Source organism: Carassius carassius, chromosome 34 (assembly GCF_963082965.1).
Source record: "Carassius carassius chromosome 34, fCarCar2.1, whole genome shotgun sequence".
In the NCBI taxonomy this organism is placed as follows: domain Eukaryota; kingdom Metazoa; phylum Chordata; class Actinopteri; order Cypriniformes; family Cyprinidae; genus Carassius; species Carassius carassius.
Window position 1 is genome coordinate 24259600 of NC_081788.1, and position 24081 is coordinate 24283680.

At 38.5% G+C, this 24081-nt stretch overlaps 1 protein-coding gene across 2 annotated transcripts in view; it reads left to right on the forward strand.

Moving 5' to 3' along the window:
* Positions 1-16924: 16924 nt before the first annotated feature.
* The window catches only part of LOC132114822 (fibrinogen C domain-containing protein 1-like), a 114001-nt gene continuing 106844 nt past the window's right edge, over positions 16925-24081 (forward strand). Inside the window, exons 1-2 of one of the 2 annotated variants that reach the window (XM_059523165.1) lie at positions 16927-17380; positions 17588-17670. In XM_059523165.1, coding sequence (XP_059379148.1) covers positions 17599-17670 — 72 coding nt within the window. In that variant the 5' untranslated portion in view covers positions 16927-17380; positions 17588-17598. Of the gene's footprint in view, positions 17671-24081 lie in introns of both variants that reach the window. The other variant, XM_059523166.1, reaches the window with a different exon arrangement.

Below are 24081 nucleotides of genomic sequence, written 5' to 3' on the forward strand. Positions count from 1 at the left end.
AGTGACTCTGACCAAGGCAGTTTCTGTACTGTGGCCAGAGCAAAAACCAGACTGGAACTTCTCATAAAGACTGTTAGTTATGAGATGGTTGTGGAGTTGGTCGGAAACTACCTTTTCCAACACCTTTGACAGGAAAGGGAGGTTGGAGATGGGGCGGTAGTTAGCAGGAACTTCTGGATCAAGGCTGGGCTTTTTGAGTAGTGGCTTGATGACCGCTTTTTTCAGAGACGTGGGGACATGGCCGGACCGAAGAGACTGATTGATGATATTGGTGATCATGGGACTTATTGCAGAAGAGTGACTTTTTATCAGGGCTGAGGGAAATGGATCCAGGTCACAGGTGGATGGCTTCATCTTCCTTAGCAGGACTTCAATTTCATGCTGAGTGATATCCTTGAAACAGCAGAGGAGCTGGGTAGTCCCAGATTGAGGGTCAGTGGATATTACTGGGGGGGGGGGGGGGGGGGGTAGAAAAACTAGGATGAAGAAGGGGGGGGGGGGCGGGGAAGCAGATACAGTGGGGGGGCTGGAGAGAATGGAGCGTATCTTTCCTACTTTTGTTTTAAAGAATCGGATGAAGCTGTTGCACCGCTCCTGCATATTATCGAAGTATAGGGGAGTCTGGGGTTTGAGGAGATGATTTACAGTTGAGAAAAGTTGCTTGGAGTTTCCAGGGCTATTGTTGATTATGTGGGAGTAGAACCGGGACCGTGTGTCACTGAGGGACTTGCTGTAGGCCTTCTGATGTTCCCGGTAGGCTAGCTTGTGAACAGCGAGTCCTGCGTCCTTGAAACGCCGTTCGAGGACACGCCCTGTTCTCTTTTGTAGCCGCAGCTCCTTGGTGTACCAGGGGGCTGAGCATGTGAAGGTGACGGTTCTGGACTTGACTGGGGCATGGCGGTCCAGAAGTGAGCTGAGTGATGAATTGTAGAGATCCACAGAATTAGTGACTGAAAGGGGGTTTGCAGCAAAGAGATGGCAGAGGTCAGTAGTCAGGGTGACTGGGTTGATATTTTTAAGGTTACTAAAACTGATTTTTCTGCTGGGCTTACTGATGGGGAACAGAGTGGGTAACTCCAATGTGATGGCCTTATGGTCTGACACGCCCAGATCGTGCACCGAGAGATTGGTGATGGAGGTAGAGTTGGTGATCAACAAATCAAGAGTGTGGCCTCTGGAGTGTGTTGGGACATTGACATGTTGGGTGAAATTAAGACTGTCAAGAAGATTATTAAATTCAGCTACAGAGTAGGAAGAAGAGTCGTTTACATGAATATTAAAATCACCAAGTATGATGATATTCCCTGGGGTTGTGTAAAGTGTGGTGAGAAGATCATACATCTCGGAAATGAAAGCTGGATTCGGTTTTGGAGGCCGGTAAATCAGAAGCATTGTAGTGGAAAGTGGCGGTTTACATTTGAATGCAAGGCATTCAAAAGAGGAATGGACAGGCAGGGAAAGGGAGGACAACTCAAAATCTACCCGGTGCACAACGGCAAGGCCACCACCTCGGCCAGTGGTGCGGGCCTTGCTGAGGTAGGTGTAGCCAGAGGGACAGGCTTCATTGAGACTAGAATAAACTTCTGGTTGTTGCCAGGTTTCAACTAGGCACATGAAGTGTATCTGCTCGTTGATTATATGGTCATGAATAAAAGATGCCTTGTTGTTAAGGGATTGTGCATTTAAAAATTCAATTTTTACAGGGGACGCTGGATTTGTGATAACAGAATGTCTCTGTAGGGGCCGGAGTAGGCTGTGATCCACTCCGCGTTTTCTGTCCTGCTTGGAATGAAACAGCCTCTTGGTGGCAGCGCTCTGATGACGTGTCCAGATCGACGGAATGCACTGCTCAGGCTGCTGATGGTAAACAAAGCATCTGCGTGTACTCCGATGGACATAACGGGAGCGACACAGAACTCTGAGTTTATTTACAATGGAGATGTTAAGTCCAGGAGTGAATGCAGGGTTGAGTCCACGGAATTGTGAAGAGGAATAACTGAACGCCATGCCAAACAAGGACGAATGCAACGCAGCCTCGCAAACCGCTGGCCGACAAGGCAGCCTGTCTGCCGATAGCCCGCTTATGCGAGCCAGCGCCGTGCACAAGTCCCACAGACGGAAAACAGTCAGATACAGGAGGACAGCCCAGATCATGGAGCAGCCGTCAAGAAAACCTCTCACGGTGGACTCCAGTCAAGTTCATGGAAGTTTGTGGAAACGGAGATACAGGGATTTTCAGGTTGGTCAAACTGTGATTGGTATAACAAATCCAAATAACTCCAAATCAAGTTCGTGAAAGCGATGAAAGAGGGCTTTTCAGGTCCTTTCAGAGGGGTTGGTCAAACTTTGATTGGTATAAAATAATCCAAATGAGGGCTCTAGACCCAGTGAGCAGCGGCAGCGGCAGCCAAACGCGCCAGCGTACACCTTGCACCGTTTTTCTGATGCACACACACATATATCTTGATTTACAAACTGCTTGCGGTCTGTGAACTTAACTGCATTTGTGTGTGAATTTTGAGACTCCCTTGACTTGGCTCGACACACAAATGCCTTTTTTTAAACAGGGAATGATCTGCAACCAATCAGATATCTCCCTTCTTTTAGCCAATCACAAGAACGCACTCCACGTGGGGGATTGTTTACTTATAAGCCAATCACATGAACACATTCACACAGCGCGATATGCCTGTGGTGCAGCATATTATAGCCAACTTATTTATGAAATTGTATGAAAATACAGATGTTTAGATTACAATTCAGGTTTATTTTTTATAATTTTTTACAAAATATAAATTTAAAAATGTCTCAATACATATAGCCCAGTGACTGCAGAAAAAAAGTTAACCATGGATTCATAAATTTGCAATAGGCAATTATTTCTTTTTATTGAAATATTTTAATGAAAGTAAAAAAAAATTTTTACACCTTTTTGAATATTTAAATATATCTAAATATTCCTTTGGATGCAATATAGAAGTCACTTTAATTATAATAATCGGTCCCTACATGAAGAGAGAGTCAGTGGTCCGCTGCTAGAGGAAAGTGACTCTCCGACTGCGAAAAGTGGGTCTCCGGCTGCGTGAGGAAAGTGAGTCGTTCACTTAGGAAAGTGAGTTAATCGCTGCGTGAGGAAAGTGAATCGTTCGCTGAGGAAAGTAAGTTGCTCTCTGCGTGAGGAAAGTGAGTCGTTCGCTGCGTGAGGAAAATGAATCGTTCGCTGCGTGAGGAAAATGAGTCGTTCGCTGCGAGAGGAAAGTGAGTCGTTCGCTGCATGACTCGTGAGGAAAGTGAATCGTTCGCTGCGTGAAGAAAGTGAATCGTTAGCTGTGAGAGGAAAGTGACTCTCCGGCTGCGGAATGTGAGTCTCCTGCTACGCAAAGTGGGTGTCCGGCTGCGCATAGTAGGTCGCCGGCTGCGTGAGGTAAGTGAGTCGTTCGCTGCGTGAGGAAAGTGAATCGTTCGCTGAGGAAAGTGAGTTGTTCGCTGCGTGAGGAAAGTGAGTTGTTCGCTGAGGAAAGTGAGTCGTTCACTGATTGGCTTATAAGTAAACAATCCCCCACGTGGGGTGCATTCTTGTGATTGGCTAAAACAAGGGAGATATCTGATTGGTTGCAGATCATTCCCTGATTAAAAAAAGGCATTTGTGTGTCGAGCCAAGTCAGGGGAGTCTCAAAATTTCACACACAAATGCAGTGAAGTTCACAGACCGCAAGCAGTTTGTAAATCAAGATATATGTGTGTGTGCATCAGAAACACATTTCTGAATCTTGTCCTGTGCATTTGTGAATCTTGAGCGCATTTGTAAATGTTGTTTGCATTTCTGAATTGTGTGTGTATTTCTGAATTTTGTGTGCATTTCTGAATTTTGTATGCATTTGTGAATCTTCTGTGCTTTTTAAATTTTGTGTGTGCATTTGTGAATTTTGTGCGCATTTGTGTATCCTGTGTGTGTATTTATGAATTATGTGTGTGCATGTATGAATCCTATGTGTGCATATGTGAATGTAGTGTGTGCATTTATCTTTATTGAGACTCTTTTGGCTCCATAGTTTAAGTATTAATTTCTTTAATAACAAATCTTACTGGCTCCAAACATTTGTATGGTAGTGTAGTTCATGAGTAGGATATCCTCAGAAATATTCCAAAAAAAAAAAAAAAAAGAAGATAAAAAAGATGACAATAAAATAACTCTTGAGGGTTTGCAAGCATATGACAATTTTTTATATATAATTAATTAACGTTTAAATATTTAATGTTAATATATATATATATATATATATTGTTTTTTATTCCTTTAATCCCTATAATCTGTTTCTTTCAGACTTTTTGTTCCCTAAACTTCATCCGATTTAACTTCCGTGACACCACCGTAATGCATTTTCTCCATAGTCTTAAAAGTCTTAAAGGGGCCTTGTGAACCTCACCGATGATTGGTTGATCTTGAAAGCCCAGGTCTTTTGATCAAATATCTCCCTCCTGGGAAAGGCACTCACAAATGGACCACTTGGAGACCACCGTTGAGAGAGACTTGTCTGTCTGTGCTGTTTGAGAACGCATGGAACGTGTGTGTGTGTATGTACAGTAAGTATGCATTTACTCGCCCTCCAGGACTCCCCCGGGAGACCGGCCCACTGCTGGGAGCGCCATGTGGCTGATTGTTAACCTCCGCTCTCCCTACTCTCTCACCATCACGAAACTGCAGGGAGCCATGAAACACTTCCAATCCAAGCAGATTATTCAGAGATAAAGCCTCGGCGACAAGAGCTCTCCGAGAGACACTCGGTATTCCATTTGCAGCTGTATTATTCCAAGAGTAGGTGGCATCTGTGTGACTCTTCCAGAGATGCGTTTTCTGCTCTCTGCTTCCTGCTGGCACAAATAGATGAACAGATTTCTGTCTCATAAACAAGGTTCTGGTTCCACTGAGTGATTGTGTATGAATTGCACTTAATCAGCTCCTGTGTTCAAATATCGGCTCTGGCTGCCAAGCATTGGGTCTGCTTATACACTCATTAGGTAGATGATAACAATAACAGTGGAGTGTGTCATTTTTATTTGCGATGTCATTGTTATTAGCGCCGAGGCTGACTGCATCAACCTGTTAATGTGCGGTTTGGTGTCAGACACAGCCAATAAAACCATTAGCGGGGGTGATGTAACACTTAAGCTCTTCTCTGCTGTCCGTATGTGGAGTGAATAAAAGTGTATAATGTTTTCTTTTCCTCTCTCTGTCATTTTAGTAGCTCCCTCTCTCCTCCGAGGCCTCCGTATCAACATCCAAACCGAATTATACGGCTTACCCTGAACCGAGAGAAGGTCTTCTGTTTCAAAACAGAAATAATTTCAAAACAAATCATGAGAATATTCCGACGCTGTCCGAGAAAGGCAACCCGAGAAAGTGTCGTTTTGCTCAGATGCTCCCATAAATACAGTAAAATGCTCGCACCTCAAGGCAGAGGAAGACGTTGAAGGGCTGAAGCTGTTTTGTGCTGCAGGAATGCTTGACAGTGTGCATGAATAAGTCCTGCGTTTTGTGCATTATGTCCGACACCATTTTTTTAAACTATTTAAATATTATAATGGTAACTGTGAGTAAAGCAATGTTCTTTTAAATTAAGGCAGACAGAAAAAAAACGAAAAACAGTTAAAGTATTGATACTGAAATACTGTATATGTAAAATTATAATTGATAATGTATTTAATGATTTTAATTATTTATAATACATTTTATTTATTGAATTATTTGTTAAACGTTTACATTTTGATCGTTTTGATAGATATTGTTCTTTTGAATACAAGAGACTCCTGTTTGCTTGCATCATCCTTCTTTCCATCATTTAAGTAAATAACATTACTGATTCTATAATCTTACTGTACATATCCACTTTTCCCCATTCTATTTATATTTTTCTGAGAGCATGTGGACAGCAGTAAAAATCAAAGGCTCATATGTTGTTTGGTGTTTACTGTGGATTCACATAAGCCTCTATTCTTCAGATGAATGCAGCATGTGTTATCATCATCCTGTAGGGTTTGAATATGCAGTTTGGAGCTCTGGCTGCTGTCTGTGTCAGTGATTATGTAAAAGAAAAAGAATAATACTCCCTTATCAATGACCTCTGACTTATATGGCCCTCATTTCTGGCCCCCAGACATTTAGCTGCAACAGAATGACTCCAAATCACTCTAAATATACAAACCAGGTCTACAAGGACTTGGGTTATATATGCAGAAATGTGTAGGAGAGAGCATCTCACTGCAACCTTATGACAAGTTTAAGCCACGTGTAACAATCTGTCAGAGGGACACAAATATCTTTTTTTTTCAAAGCTGACATCTTGATAGGAAAGTACCTTATTTAAAGGGTTAGTTCACCCTATAATCAAAATTATGTCATTAATAACTCACTCTCATGTCGTTCCAAACCCGTGAGACCTCCGTTTATCTTTGGTAAACAGTTTAAGATATTTTAGATTTAGTCCAAGAGCTCTCAGTCCCTCCATTGAAGCTGTGTGCACGGTATACTGTCCATGTCCAGAAAGGTAAGAAAAACATCATCAAAGTAGTCCATGTGACATCAGAGGGTCAGTTAGAATTATTTGAATTATCGAAAATACATTTTGGTCCAAAAATAGCAAAAACTACAATTTATTCATCATTGTCTTTTCTTCCGTGTCTGTTGTGAGAGAGTTCAAAACTCTGCTGTGATATCCGGTTCGCGAACGAATCATTTGATATAACCTGATCTTCTTGAACCAGTTCACCAAATCGAACTGAATCGTGTAAAACGGTTCGCGTCTCCATTAACTTTTTTAATGTGGCTGACACTCCCTCTTGAGACTTGAGAACGAGTCAGTCTTTTGTTCATTATCTGGTTTGGTTCTGTGTTCATCTTCAGTTCTCTCTTCACAGCAGTTCAGTCAGTGTACTGTTTGAGTGCATGCATTACTCCGGGATATTGGTTTGTTTGAACTCAGAGGGAGTGTCAGCCACATTAAAAAAGTTAACAGCTTAAGTCATTTGTGGATTAATGCTTATTGGAGACGCGAACCGTTTAAAACGATTCAGTTCGATTTGGTGAACTGGTTCAAGAAGATCCGGTTACATCGAATGATTCGTTCGCAAACCGGATATCACAAACTGTTGTGTTTTGAACTCGCTCACAACAGACACGGAAGAAAAGACAATTCTGAATAAAGTCATAGTTTTTGCTGTATTTGTACCAAAATGTATTTTCGATGCTTCAAAAAATTCTAACTGACCCTCTGATGTCACATGGACTACTTTGATGATGTTTTTCTTTCCTTTCTGGACATGGACAGTATACCGTGCACACAGTTTCAATGGAGGGACTGAGAGCTCTTGGACTAAATCTAAAATATCTTAAACTGTGTCCCGAAGATAAACAGAGGTCTTACGGGTTTGGAACGACATGAGGGTGAGTTATTAATGACATAATTTTGATTATTGGGTGAACTAACCCTTTAAGGACATATATGCATTTCTTTACTTTATTTGTTACTTCTACCACTTCCAATAATAATCATAATACTGATGCACCAGAAAAAAATCACAGTTTTTCATGTTTTGAGTGTCTATTTAGTCAAAAATATTAGAAACGCCCAGCATACAACTCCTTTAACCTGATAGTATGTCGTTAACAGTGAGAGGCAAAAGTTTCCTTGTTTCTTGGCTTTGCAAAAAGCAATCCCTCTACAGTAATTAATCTGCAATGAATTATCTGGCTTAATATTCTTTGTTAAATCAATCGTAATGCATTATCAATTACTCTCATTCATTTTCTCTGAGTGGTCCATTTCCTCCCCCTTTGCTGAAAGTCAATGAATTTTATAGTACCATATAAAAAAAGATTGAGGTCACTTTTATGTCAGAAATTAATACTTTTATTCAGCAAGAAGACATTAAGTTGGTCAAATGTGACAGTAAAGACATTTATAATGTTACTAAAGATTTATATTTTACAATAAAGAAATTACATTTTCTTGAACTTTCAAAGAATTCTGAAAAAAAGATTATTAATTCACAAAAATAACTGTTTTCGACATTGATAAAAATAAATGTTTTTGAGCAGCAAATCATCATATTAGAATGATTTCCAAAGGATCATGTGAAATCTAGAGTAATGGCTGCTTTAAACAGCTTTTTAAAAAAATGTAAAAATAAATAAATAAATAAATAAATAAAATAAATTTCAAACTTGACAATCACAATATTACTGTTTTACTGTATTTTTATCAAATAAATGTTTTTGTATTGGTGAGAGATTCTTTCTAAAACATTAAATAATCTTACCAACCTCAAACTTTTGAATAGTCGTGTATGTGTCCTCTTTAATGAAAAATACTGTAACATTAAATGGACAGGAACTGTCCTATAACAGAAAGCTAAATGCTATCTAATATTGCAGAGGGATATCATGCACTACTCACCAGTAGTACTTCAGAACTATGTCATATGTGTGTGCCAGTGCCCTATGCTCTGTTAAAACACGACCCTCTCATGTCCACACTTTCATGATTTTGAGTATGAGGGGACAGCCTCTACCCATTATAGAAGGACCTAACATTATTTTGAGATACTCTGCCTAATTTTGCGGTATCACCCCCCTCACATCTCCAGAATCATATTCTCTCACATGCACCATCAGGTGACACAAAATGCTCTCCCTCCTGCTGAAATGTCCAGTCCAGAGCAGAGAAGCTCCATCTGGGGCACCATCTGCTAGTTCGCTCTCATTACCTGTGGGGGCTGAAAGTCCAGCCCTCCCTGTGTTCTATCAACAGGTAAGCAGCCTCAGTTGCTTTAAAATTCCAATCTCATCCTTTATGAACTAATAGTGCTGCCTTATGTGTTATTTTCTTTATTTGACTCCATTTCTTTATTTCAGAAAGTGCGGATTAATAAAAGCTCTCCTATTCGATCTCTCCCATTTAAAGATGCTCTTTGTCGACTCTTCGAAATGAAAATATAATTATGGCAATCCTGCTCTCTGCTAGGCATCCTGAGATTCACGGTTGAATCCGAGCCATACATGTGAAATAAGCATCAGATGCTGTTTCTTCACCCCCATGACATATGGACCTTTTATAGGGTTTGCTCACCCAAAAATTAAAGCCATATTTACTCACCCTCATAGTTTTAAACTTGTGTGCTGATATTCTTAGTGCAACACACACACAAGAACAGAATACAACATTAGTTCTGGGCATAAAAGTCCATACAAAAATCCACCATAAAAAGCTATGTGACTCTCTTTCAAGTCTTCTAAAGTCATATATTTACGCCGCAGTGATCACGCAAACCCCAAAACTTCACCTTCACTGCTGCTCTCACATGATACATGGCACTTATACTGTAAGTAGTACAACTAACAACAGCATTTACATTTATGCTTTTAACCAAAACAACTTATTGTGTTCTGCATTCAGATTACACATTTTTGTCACTTCATGCATTTTCTGGGAATCAAACCTAGGACCTTGACGATACTAGTGTCATTGCTGTTCCGTCTAAGCTATAAATAATGTTAGTTCTTGTTTCCAAACTATATTTTATTTGAGTCACAGTGGAGATGAAGATTATTATTTATCAGGTTTGTAAGAAGAATATTTAGTTCTTAGCATGAGTTTGCAGTTTAGACATTTTGTTTTTGCCTTTTTGTTTTTTAGCAAAAATATTTGATATTCCTGCAGTAATCTCCCACTCACAGGAACCCAATGTAATCTACAGACAAGAGCTTTGTGCCTAATAGACCTGTGTTTTCCAGTGATTTTGCAAAGTCATTTCCTTTCTGATATCTGTTATGACCTTTAACATCTCTGTGTTTAACTTTTTAGGTTCAGACTTTAATGTTGTGAATACCAGCCATGCCATTAATCTCCTGAAGTTCCTTCTATTGGTTTTACAAACAGCTGTGATTTTGCAACGGTAAGCTTTTGTGCGATTTGTTTGACAAAGATGCTGAAGATAATCATTTTCACCACATCCGGCGATGCAATCCAATACTTAATCTCCATTGCAGCATGACTAAATGCAGTCTGGGGCTTTCATTGGACGCTTGTCAAAGGGAAGCTGTGAGTGATTTGATCAATTTCCTTTGTGAAGTTTTCTGGTTGAAGTGATCTGAAGACTGACAGTGAAAAGTAACGATAAAATCAAAGCAGAGAGAGAGCGAATGCACATACATGCATGCAAAGATCCAGAATCCCTGTCTCATGCTATAATGAGAGTTTGAGTGGGTCTTAATTCTCAGAGATGGGATCTGTTGATAGCAGATTAATGGAAACTAGGTTTGCGTGTTTGTAATGCATCAAGGGTCGGCCGCAAAACCCTGGGGCATAAGAACGAGACTGTGTGACATGTAGAGTCTGTCAAAACTGTCCAAAACAGGAGCAATCTACTAGCTTAGCAAAACATTTCAGTAGAAGCTTTTTTATTATTATTATTTATTTATTTGGTTTTTTTTTTACTGACATAGCTACAAGATTTCTGTCATTTTTACAATTTTTAATGGCAATGTCATTTACATTACATCTCAGAATGTTTTTAAATGACAATGATGAAAATTACATTTTAAACATTTTTCCCATAAAATGGCTGGTTAATATATTTTTTTAAAGGTGCTTTCTCAACATTTTACGTATCCACACACAAATAAACTTGACAATATTACTGCATGTGTGGAAATAACACATAATACAAATATTACTTAATTTCATAGCTTTTACAAATTCGAAACATTGAATTAAAAAAAAAATGATTTAAAAATATTTTCACTTGATTTAAAATGACAATACATATTGTATATAAGTGATATTTTCGTTGATTCACACATCATTACATATTCATTTATACTGTTGTGTCCTTGATCATGTAAAAAATTCTTAAAATTTACACTACCGTTAAAAAGTTTGAGTTAGGCTTGTTGTTGTTGTTGAAATATTTATATTTTTGAATGATTTCTGAAGGTTCATGTGACACTGGAAGACTGGAATAATGATACCGAAAGTTTAGATTATCCATCACAGGAAAAAATTACAGAAAACATGGAACAGTTGTTTAAAATCATAATAATATTTCATAATATTCCTTGTTTTATTGTATTTGTGAACAAATAAATGTAGGCTTAGTGAGCAAAAGAGACTTACTTTCATACTTTCGAATAGCAGTGTACTGTATAACTGATATCTTGATTTTTCTCTGTTTTCTTTTACATGTCTATTACATGTCTTGTATATCATTGTCATGTCTACCAGTAATATTCTTTGCTTAGCAAAATTTTTCAGTAGCATTGTGGCAGCTCAGATCTTTTTGTTAAATTGTATTGTTTATTGTTTATATTTGCCTGTGCAAAATATTGATGTTATAAATAGCTCCACTGTAGGTACTACATTTTATTAGTAGCTTACTACATTTCAAAAGGTTATAAAATAGTTCATAGCTCAGAAAGCACTGTGACACGTATACTTTACTTGTGTGCCATGTAACCCCTCATGAATGCACCATTGCTGTGAGATTAGCACAAGCACTCCTTTGGTTAGCTATTCAGGCCTCTGACTTAGGTGAAGCCATTGTGAGACATTATGATGTCTAGGACCATCACACAGAATGCATGACATTTCTCTATTAATACACTTGTTAAACTCAATGCAGCTGTCAATGTGAAAATCCTTGGCTCTGTCTGCTTTCGGAAATAATTGCCTATTTACAAACCCACTGAAGTGTTTCAGCACAAATAGAGTATAAAATGCAAGCCTGATGAGGCGGTGTCAGTCCTGTCAGTGTTGCAGCGAGCCCGGCAGCATCCTCCCTCGCCACCCGATTTGAGATTTCTGTCACCCCACACGCTCGTCACACAACTGTCGCATTACGCTCTCTCTCTCTCTCTCTCTCTTGTCTTCCAGCTCAGCACCTTTGGGATATTAGAGGGCGTAATTTGTGCAGTTGAATTTAAACTGTGATAAATAGTTTCAATATTTCAATATTTTTCAATATAGTCCGCAGATTCAATCTATCCCAAATTCAGACGAAGCCTTTCGTAGAGACAGTCATTGCGTGTGTTCAATGTACAGGCAAAAGAAGCATGTCTATATGTACATATAATAAGCAGGATGCAGAATTTTGAGTTGTAGTAGAAAAGGGCTTGACCCTGAGCATGAATCAGAAGGTTGATAGTTTCTTCCCTATTGTGATGTTTATTTGAGCCATACGTCTTTTTCAATGGGTAAGAAAGGAATCTATATAATATTTTTCATTAGATATTAAACATTCAAAATAATGATTTGGACAGATAAATCATTTATAATAAACACTGCAAAATATCATAAAAATAAGAAATGACAATTTGATCTTGTGTAGAATTAAAATGCTTTTCACACTTTTAAAATGATGTGACATACAGCCAAGTATGGTGACCCATACTCAGTATTCGTGCTCTGCATTTAACCCATCCAAAGGGGTATGTGTCTGCACACACACACCGTGAACACACACCCGGAGCAGTGGGCAGCCATTTATGCTGCAGCGCCCGGGGAGCAGTTGGGGGTTCGGTGCCTTGCTCAAGGGCACCTCAGTCGTGGTATTGCCAGCCCAAGACCCGAACCCACAACCCTAGGGTTAGGAGTCAAACTCTCTAACCATTAGGCCACAACTTCCACTTTTTAACAAAATGAATTTGTCTTTTAAGAATGTCCAACACAGTTTAGAAATGCATCAGAGGAGAAATTTTGAAGTTTAATTTCGACTGCAATATCCTTTTCCATCATATCTCAAACAGTGTATTGTGTTTTAATAACATCCTGTAGTGGAAATATTTAAAATATTTTTGGAATGAAATTGCCAATTGCTTTTTATTGCTAAGGTTTCATAATTTCATAGGCAGCTCTTTATATATCATTAGCACAAACAATTAAAGAAAATACTTTCAAACTTTTGCAATATTTTCAGACCATCATTTGACAAAAATGGCACAATAAATATAAGTAATATTTACCTTGAAAATATTATATTGAATTATTATTATTATATATATTATATATTAAAACTATTATATAAAGGTATATTATATTAAATAAAATATAAAATGTATATTTTATGTAGTATTATGTATATATTATGTAGTATTATACCATATCAGTTTATTTAAAAATAATAAATTAAAACAAACAATAAAAATAGAGCAGCTCTATCATGTTTATAATAACTCTTTTTGTGTTCTGCAGGAAAAAAAAGTTTATTCAATATTCAATTTGCGATATTGGTGGTGATGGAAATTTTTGTTTAAATAAAATAATCTGTGGAAGGTGCAACTCGATTGGATTGACCAGCATTAGACATGTGGTTGAGTTATTTTTATTTATTTATTTTACATGCAATAATCATGTGTCTTAAGTATAATTTTTATTTTATTTATTTTTTAATCCAAGGGGTATGCGTCTGCTCCTGGAAGACATTTTTTCAAAGAGAAGGTTTAAATGGCGGGAAACTGCCAAATGCAACAAATCCACCTACCATCACCGCACCCAGCTTACTGATTGCTCCCCTCACCATGAGCAATTAATCCAAATCTCCTCTTTTTCACACTCTGCAACAGTTGCAGTTATCTGCAACAGCCTCCAAAATGCAATATTACAGTTTTCATCTGCCTATTTGTCTTTGCATATTTGCAATTTGCTCTTTTATTTATACAGTGAAAATTCTTTCAAAAAGTCTGGAGACTGGCACTTTTCTCAGTGTCAGAAGTGCATAATTTTAAATGGCTAATGGTTCATTAATAGATCATGATTTAGCTCTGATAACTGCTGTAGGAAGCACTCTAAAAGATTTATTATACTCCTTGCTGGAGTAGATATCCTCTAAGTAATCCAGTGGCTCTGTTCTAAAACCACCCATGTCTATCCTGTAATTCTCGCTTTATTATCTTCTCTCTACCTGTATCTCTCTCTCCATTGCTCCTTAAACCTCTCTCGTTCCCTAGCAGATAAACGTAAGGACATGACAGATGGGCATTTTCACAATTTGGCTGTTTTCTGAACCTCCTACCTGAAGCCGAAACGCTGAACCATTATATTCCCAGGTGGCAGCACAACAGACTGGCGGTGCAGGACTGTCTGTTGCTTTTGTCACTCTACCATCACCTAATGTGCTAAATAAGTGAACATTGTATGTCCCCTGGACACGACACAATGTTGCCTCTAATGACAAAAAGTATAATTTTGCCTCCCACAACTTAAAAGTCTATTACTTCCATTTCCTAAACAACCACTCATCCGCCCAATTTACACCCGGCATTAACATTTATCAATTAGTGGAAAGAATAAAATACAGGTGTTTTGGAAACACACTGTGATCTGAGTTTACAGTCATTTGTTGGGCGTCCTAAAGGAAATTTACTTTGCATTAAGTTTCAAGAATGATATTAGTGCAGCTGAGATTCCTTGTTTCACCTTGACCTCAGTGGTTTATTCATTTCACAAGAGGACATGTGAAGATAAATCTGTGTTAAGCCTGATGATATGATAGGCCATTATTGTCGTCCACTCTGAGGTTATAATTTACTACAGAAACATGCATCCTCATATTTACTGCTATTCAGAGTAAAATAACCTTGCAGTAACTGTTATGTATTGGAAGGTTAAAGATGTGGATCAAAGCAAAATGGCAAGTAATTGCCCATTACGCTGTCAACATCTGACGTTTAGACTGCAGAGGAGCGACCCGAGTGAGAACAGAACACTGTAGCTTGCATTTGTAATAGAAGGCTTAAAAGGAGAGAGAACTGTGAGGTAGATCGACAGATAGATGGAGGGTGAAAGAAGAGGAGAGAAAAATAGAAAGACGGAGAACTCCGATGACAGCAGTAAGTGGTCTGATGAATGTGAAGTAAATGGACAGGTAGACAAACAACTTATCGACAAAGCGGTTGGTCTGTTGACTGACTGCATGATTGATTGTGGGTTTTTGATCTAGTTTCTTGAGTTTCCCCTTTATTCCTTTGCCAGCTCTGATTTTTACCCAAACCCCTTGAGGACTTGTGATAAATTAAAACTAATTTGGTTATTTGTGGAGAAGGAGCTCATTTTCCGTCTGCCTTCGGCGTTGAAAAAATAAAATTTGGCCTTAAGTAAGTTTGCTCTTTTGATTAATTTTAATCGTGTTTTTCATTTTACTAAATAATAACAAGCAGTTTTATCTGTTTTTTAGGTTATTTGTGTTTACAGTTCAGGTTAAGGCAAATCTGTTCTCTCTGCAACTATATTTTAAACACCCCAACAGCTATTTCCAGCCGTGCAAGTACAGCTACTGTCTACTTCAATGAAGAAAACCAGAATCACTGTAACTGTTTGTCAAGATTGTGTTTCAAATCAGGTAAATCCATCTCAAATGTGTCTTGGAGGATCATAAACTGATCAGTCACAACATTAAAACCACTGACATGTGAGGTGAATAACACTGATTTTATTGTTACAATAGCACCTTTCAAGGGGTGTGATACACTAGGCAATTGAACAAGTAAGCAGAACAAGTTCTGAGTGACTTTGACAAGGTCTAAGGGTACATTTACACAACAGTGATGTGGTAAAAGCAGAAACAATTTTTTTTCTTTTGCATTTTTTCTACGTTTTGCATACAGACTACAATGTGCAATGTTCTGCTGGGAAACCTTGGCTCCAGGCATTCATGTAGATTTTACTTTGACATCTACCATGTGCCTACAGATTGTTGCAGACCAGAATCAGCCCTTCATACAAATGGTGTTTCCTGATGACAGTAGCTTCTTTCAGCAGGATTATGCACACTGCAAAAATTGTTCAGGAATCGGTTGAGGAACATGACTAGGGTCCCTATACAAAACGAGGCAGGTGGTTTTAATGTTTTGGCTGATCAGTGTATGTATAAAATGAAGATACGTACATTTTGTGCAGCCACTTACCTTAAAAAACAGAGCCACATTTTAGTGAGCCTAAGAACAACAAAAACAGTTTTTCAGCCTTTTTCAAGCTGTCAGGGAGATGCATCTTGTTGTAGACTAGATTACCAAGCTGCTGTTGGTGCCTTCACTTTTTTGAGCATCTTATTCAGAGTCTTTTTATTCGCAGAAGGCTTCTTTTTGACAGAGGGCAACTCTTGGTTGCTCGTGCTTCCAGCTCTGCCAACTTGATGGTTTGACAAGCACACTTATAAAGGAGCCAGAATGAGCTGGTTACTGTTCCTTGTGCCTGCACTGCACACATTGCTGGCTGAATGGATGTTTGATATGCTATGTTTTTGACATTTGAATCTCTAAATCTATGACATGTAACACATGCTAAAAATGTCAGAATTGCTATTAGTGTAGCTCCTGAGGGTGGATGATTATAATACAGGCAACAAAAGCATATCTGGACCATGTTACTATGAAAATATTAGAGGGCAGTTAATGGCATTTTTTAGCTCTTTGCAGTTTTGTTGGACTGAATATTCAATAGCATGAAAAGCTGAAAATCTTTTTTTGAAAGCTCATGGGTACTTATACTTATTGTAGCTGCAGTGCAAATGAAGGACAAACAGAGTTTTCTGCAATGTTCTGAACACTTCCTGGCATAGTTTTCACAGTACAAATCGCAGCATGTTTACCAGCTGACAGATTAGTTGCTCTCATTTTTTTAAACTACCTGAAATGGATTTCTCAAACAAACCTCCCCAAGGACATGACATGAAGTTGCATTTTGTTGGCTTGTCTGTTAACTTGGTACTGGTAAGACCATAATACTGACTCCATTCTTAATACCCATTAAAAGCACTGTGGTACATAGCCTACTCTGATCCATCAGAAAAATCCTCGATAGGCTCCAAACGCTCTTTACTGTCAGCTCACTCATCGGTTCTCGGCTCAATGTAATTCGGACATGTTCGCTTTACGCTTGAATGAGTCAGAGAGTTGTTCACTCGTGACCGAATCGTTCAGTCCAATGCGGTGAGCAAACAGTTCAGACCGGATCGAACGATTCATTGAAAAGATCCGACTCAAAAGAACGATTCGCTCACGGATCGGACATCGGGCGGAATTCAAGAGCTCCACCACAAGCGTGTCCTTACACCACAGGAATGAAGCAAATCAAACGGACGCGTAGCACACAGTTATTCTGCACAACTTAATGTTTTATTCTCTAAATCCACGTCTTTTTTTTGTTTCTCATAGACTCAACAGGGAAAGTTTTATATCTGAGGAGGAATACCTGCCAACGAACAGAACGCATCATCCGCAAACAGTCACACCTTCTCCTCAGTATTTAAGTGCGTTGAGGAGATCGGATTTGCTTTCGAACTGCATTTTCTTATTTGTTTATTTTTGGGGGTGAGGGACAAGTCCCTTAAAGTACGTATATTTTTCTTTTACAAAATGAGTGTGGATCTCTAGTTCTGTGCCCCGGTTTTCTGTAGGTTTGCGCGGATCATCTTGAAGTAGTTTTAGTTCCCGTAGACTGTTGTGTTGTCTCTCTTTTCTCTTTCTTGGATGCTGGAATTTAAGACTGACAGTCCCGTTCTCTCCTCATGCCCATGAAAACAACTCTCGGATGTTAAGGATTCCAGAGAATGGTAAATGATCGATGGAAAATCATGAACAGTGTTTCAGAACTCGAGGATGGACAGCAGCATAAATCGCAGGTATGTTGCACGCGCGTCATGTAGGGAGCTACTAGACCTGTGTCGATGCGTTTGTGATGCTCAGGCACTTCAGAAACTATAGTTTTGACCATATCTCATTGCGCAGGTCTCATTGCGTGTTATATAGTCAGCAAACATAAATGTTACTCGGAACTGAATATTTTGAAACACATGCCGCTATTAACAAATCACTTCATGCTTTCAGACCTTGAAGATTAGGCTAAACTATTTGTTTAAACAAACATTATTTGATTCATTTATAGTACATTTTAGCATTTGCTTTAGATAAGAAAGTGCTGCCTAGAAAGAGATTTAAGGGGTCTGATATTATACATGGTTTGTATACACACACACACACACACACACACACACACACACACACATACACACTACATACGTATATACATTTGTGTGTATATGGCCAAAATGTCATTCAAAAAGACAGAAATTAGACCATGATAATTGCACATATATCCAGAAAATAATCATTTATTCTTAATCTTAATTATATATATATATATATATATATATATATATATATATATATATATATTTTTTTTTTTTTTTTTTTTTTTTAAACATAAACATTGAATACATATTGAAAAATGGTCAGCATTGCATACTATTTGTCAGAAATTGTTGAATTTAAAGGAACATCTGCTACATACAATACTTAGAATCACAAAGAATTAGAAACCATTAAATCCTTTGTTAAATTTTGCCACCGACAGACGTAAATGAGGATGCCGATAATCTGACAATACCAAAATATTGACAGATTCATTGGCTTAGTATAAGTTTAGTGCTAGTAAATAATAAGCCCCTTTAGTTCTCAAGTATTCAGATTGATATAGTACCAGTGTCATATGATACATCTCTCTGTGCCCTTCTGCACACGAGGGAATACATTTGTTTCTATTATGCAGCTCACACAGAACTACAGGATTAAGCTTAGCCCTTCCATGTATGAGCGACTGCATGCTTGACAGAAAATTTCACTCATGAATGCTGGAAGTTCATGCATTCACAGCAGAGAGATCACATCACAGATCTGACGGTGGAGCTCAGCACGCTGAAGGGTGTTGCATCTTTGCTTTCTTTATCTCGCACTGTCTATTTCAAAGCTGGTTTGAAAAAATCTATATCTTGCCACTGCCTGCATTTCACAGCCACTGTAATCTGCTGTGAGCATTTAGTGGGGAATGTACATAACACCCTGTTTATAGCAATCCTGATTATAGCGGTTTAAGGATGGGATCACGGCCGTAACAGCTGTTTATTACTGCTATAATCCTCACGTGGCATCTTCTAACCTTCTCTCAGTGGGAGTGTAAAGTGTGCATAATACAATGCCCTTTCAGGAATATGTCAAGCCCTGCTTTTGAAGCGTCGACATCAACATGAGCCGCTTGTTCTAATGGCACTTCTTTATTTACCCGTCTTGTGTAACCGAGTCATTTTAACATGCAGCACAACCGAAGTGTCATGCCAGTCTATCAAAATGTCTGGGCTTGTTTGCTTTGTGCTGCATGAGTTATTTTAGGGGGTTGTTAATTAATCAATGGAATTCATCTGCCATCCATTTCTGACTGATGTTTATTAATAAAATATTCACTTGGGAGAGAGAGAGAGAGAGCGAGAGGAGGGGCTGGGATCTCAAGGGACGAATAAAATTGTTCACCTGCTGTGCTGGAGCATTCAGACTTAGATGGACATGATTTGTAATTCCTCTTGCTGTTCTCTGTGCCTTGATTTTTACAGTGAATATAAAAGGTGAAGCCTCTGGTCTGTTGTGTAGTGGTTAAAAATAGGCTTACGGGTCCTGTGAGACAGATGTACAGGTAAAAGAAGGATTTGCATTTTTTAGCATCAGCAAAATGATGGATGGTGTGAGTGTGTTATAAAATAGCCAAAGGAGTCACAGTAAGCTAGTTTAGGTTGCAGGTAGTACCATTATTGTATGGTATCGTCAGATGGACTCATTAGCTCCTTGTTCCTGGGGATTTTTCATTGTCGGCCCACCCGTGATATTCTTTAAGGTCTACTTCTGCAGACACACACGGTCACACTCTTGAGCAAAACAGCTGCAGTGATTTTTAAAATGAAAAATCCTGCTGTTATTTACTGACCTTCATGGCTTTCCAAAGTCGTATGACTTTCTTTCATCTGTGGAACGCAAAAAAAGATGTTTGGAAGCCATTTTGTATGCAATTAAAGTGAATTATCACTAAAATGACCTTAAAAATAGCCCACACAAATCCTGCACTACAAACTGCATGTTCACACCAAGAAGGACATGTTTTAGTAAACATTCAGATTCCATGAGAATAGGTTCACTATTGAAAGTAAAGGATCATTTATTGTCATCTATGGTTCCACAAACAACCATTGAGGAACATTTACATTGTACAAGTTGAAAAAGTTTCTTCAGATGATTAAAATGTTCTTCATCTTCTAATGAAGGTGGGGAGGGGCGAGGTTGTGGTTAGAACACTTGGTTGAGTGCATCAGACAAGACGACGATAAAGAAGTGCTGCTGCAGAGTTAGTGCATCAGAGAAAATGGAGAAGAAGAAGAGCTGCTGTAGTGTCAAGTTTTCACCATGTCCGTCCATATCCGTGCGTACAAAGTTTCTGCACGATCATCTTGTTCTGAATCCAGCTCAAATTGATATGGCAATATTGACGCCACCCTTACAGTAACTATACCGGAGCAAACAGAACTAGCTGCCTTGGCAAGGGGCGGGGCAGTACTGAAACACCGTCTATCCTGTTTGCCAATCACAACGCACTGGGACATCTAACCAATCAAAACATATTTCGTTTTTAGGAAGGTGGGCTTTCATCAAACCCAGAACTAATCGAGTCGTTTGTGCCATTTTTCGAACCACAAAGCATGAGATCATGTTCTAGTACACCCCCAAAACAAAATCAATTTGTAAAAGAGCATAATAGGACCCCTTTAATATATTTGTTCATTGGTGTAGATGCTAATATAATTAACGTTCTTGGTGTGAGCGAGCCTCAAGTCTTCGGAATCTCAAATCTCATTCTCTTTTTTTGCAAAATTTCCATGTTTTTCCTGTGTCTTTTACCTAATAGTGACATGCAAAAATTGGTTCTATGTCTTCTGACTTGGAATATAGTGCACAGTTTGTATAGATTTCTAGGATGCATTCTGAATTTGTATGTTGCCGTCTTGTCATTTCTGGAGCTTGACAGACCCTGCTCGCCATTCACTGTCATTGTATAGGAAATAGTGTGAACATCCAGCCAAACATTTCCTTTTCTCCTCATTCGTGTTTGGAACGTCATGAAGGTGAGTAAAGAATGACAGAATATCTGTTCTTAACTGAATAAGCTGCTACTGTATTTTTAACCCTGGTAACTGCAGTCTAAAACATCTGTGACTGGTTCTTCAGGTAACTGATTTGCTTGTCGGCTTTTTTTACTTAAAGGAATTTTACTATAAAGGGCTGGAGGGATTTAAATTTCTGAAAGCTGTAAGAAACATTTGCCATCCTGTAGAGTCGGGAAAATGAGTATTGGCCATTATAACTTGCAGACTTCATCTCAGCACAGGATGATAGCAGCCACCTGAAGTTAAATAGAGTTTTATCAATTCATTTCCCTCTAAAATGTGTCAACCCGCTTAAGTTGTAGTAGCTATTAGGATTTGCAAAGTGAACAGACTTGCTGACAGCCTGGGTAGCTTTTCATCAGGATGAAGTGTAGATACTTTATCTTTAGAGTTAATCTTTGGAGAATCTGTGAAGTCGTGCCCAGCCGTGGTCTGCTTTCTGTCCAGCAATTCCCCATTGGCACACACAGCAGTCCAATGCAGCCAAACAAAGACAATGTGAGAGATGTTTACCAATTGTGTGCTGGACACAATGGGGATAGAAAGTCCAAACATGTGGGCTGAAATTCATTTCTTCGGGATGCTTGTCAAACACGGCCCTGCCAATTAAACACTCCTCCAAAAACCTGGAAGCCTGCTGTTCTGTAATGAAAGCTGTAACCACATGACTGAACATAGCCATTATGTGTGTACAGGATAAAACACTGGATACCTAGAGTGTCCCCTAGCTTAATAAGTATGCTGCGATGACTCTAAAACATTTCCTGTTTCATTATGTCCTGACGCTCATGTGCTTTTTCAGCCATATTAATGACAAAACCCTGCTTATTCTCTTCTCAAAGCCATTTATTTCCCCTAACAATCTTACTTATGCTATTTAATGTTTTATCCAGAAAAAAAAATGGGTTTAAATAAACCGTGGCTCGAATAAATAAATAAAAAAGTTCATTCTTTCCGGTGTTTCGGTGTTCATTGTGGCTGGAAATGCTATCAGAATTTCAACCCTATCTTTTCAGCCATACCTTGTTTCTCGTCAATCTTTCCTGTCTGCATAATAAAGTCTTCTGGCCTTGGTTGTAGCACACTGACAGTGGATGAATGTGAAAGCTATAAAGTCCCTGCAGATATATGGTTTTCCCTTCTCTGCTGTTATCTGTGCTGGATATCCATCACAAGATTGTGGGGCTATTTGGGGGTGTATGAATTCGGATATATGGAGTCCCACAGGCGAGGGTCTCACTCTAAGAGTAGTTGTATAATTATAGGACATCAATGGCTCTCCTAGATGGCGTCTGTATATCAAACTGTCATGGATCGTTTTTTCAGTGTGATGGAGCGAATGTTATTTGGTTTAACCCCTGACATCACTCAGATCCCCGACGTGTCTCTTCTTTCTCACCTTCAACAATGAGGAATTATTTTTTAGATGAGGTATAAGAATAAACAATCTAATTTGCTCTGGGTCAGATCTGTTGACATTTTGCAAAAGCCACCTTTATTTAATTCAGGAATATAGACACACCTTTTGGTATTTATCATGTGTTTGACATTTCTTCTCTGCTTTTGAGAGTACAGCCATCTTTGGTCAACCTGAATGAAACTAAAGACGGTGTGCTAAAATTGCTTTAAAAAATTTAAGCACTCTTTTGACTAATTTGAATTCATTACGCAGTTGTACCACTTTGGCACACAGTATATTTACATGCAAAAACATGCATCTTGTCAATTCTCCCAGTGGAAAAGTGCACCATGCAAATTGTGTTCAGCAAATGCAAGGGAGAGAAGAATAAGGTTTTATTACAATTTCAAATTGGCACTTTTACTCGCAGCACAAAATAAATCTCAAGAGCAATGAACATAGACAGTGATGTTGCTTGACCAGTTGTGCTCAGGAGTCAGCAGTTTTCACAGCTTTTATTTTTGGTGGTTTGCTCTATTTTTATTGACACAGGCAGTAGAGAGGCGACAGGGAATTAGTGGGTACAGGAGCAGGAGGGAGACCTGGATCTGCCACAAGGACCACAGCTCAACTAGAGCATGTAGGTGTGCTGCTAGGCCATGGCATTCTTATATATATATATATATATATATATATATATATATATATATATATATATATATATATATATATATATATATATATATATATATATATATATATAAGAATGCCATGGCCTAGCAGCACACAAACATGCATATATATATATATATATATATATATATTGGGGTGTAACGGTTCACAAAATTCACGGTTCGGTTCGATACGATACACTGGTGTCACGGTTCGGTTCGGTACGGTTCGGTACGTTTTAGATACAGCAAAAAGAAAAAATTGGCAGATAAATTTCCTTGATTTTTAAAAAAATGTTTTTTTTTATTAAAACTAACAAAGTATGTTTTTTTTTTTTTTTTTTTTTTTTACATTGAACAATGATGGAGCTATTCTTTACCCATCTTCTATGGTGTTTTCTTAGCAGCATACTGTATAAAACAAAAACAGCTCCTTATAAAAAAAAAAATTAAAATGTTATATTATTGTAGTAGTTATGAACAAATACAAAGATGTAACTTTTTATATGGAACTCTATAACTCTTTATATTGAGTGTGTTTTTACTCAATTGGTTCTCTATAGGGCTTATGTTTTTTGGAACAAAGCAGGAATTACGGTCTGTCTGAAATGGGCTAGTGAAGGAATATTGTAACGGGGCTCAATTACATTAAGCATGTTCTTAAAACCTACGTTTTCCACTACAGAGTAAGGCGCTCGCTCACTCAGTACGCGCTGAAGGCTCGTTGCAAAATGGCTAATGCGTTTAACAGACCAGAAATAGAAGATCCTCCAATAACCAACAGGTCTGGTGTTTGGGTGCACTTTGGATTCCCTGTAAGCTATAATGGTGATGATAGAATCAATGGTAAATAGTAAGGTCTCATATCCGCGGCTATAACGTAAATGTAGCCTACCAATCGCCGTGGTGATGTCTTTTGCCCTGTTTGAATCCGTTGGAAATGTCTGTCTAAATGCTGCGGGGATAGTTTTTTGCGTGTAT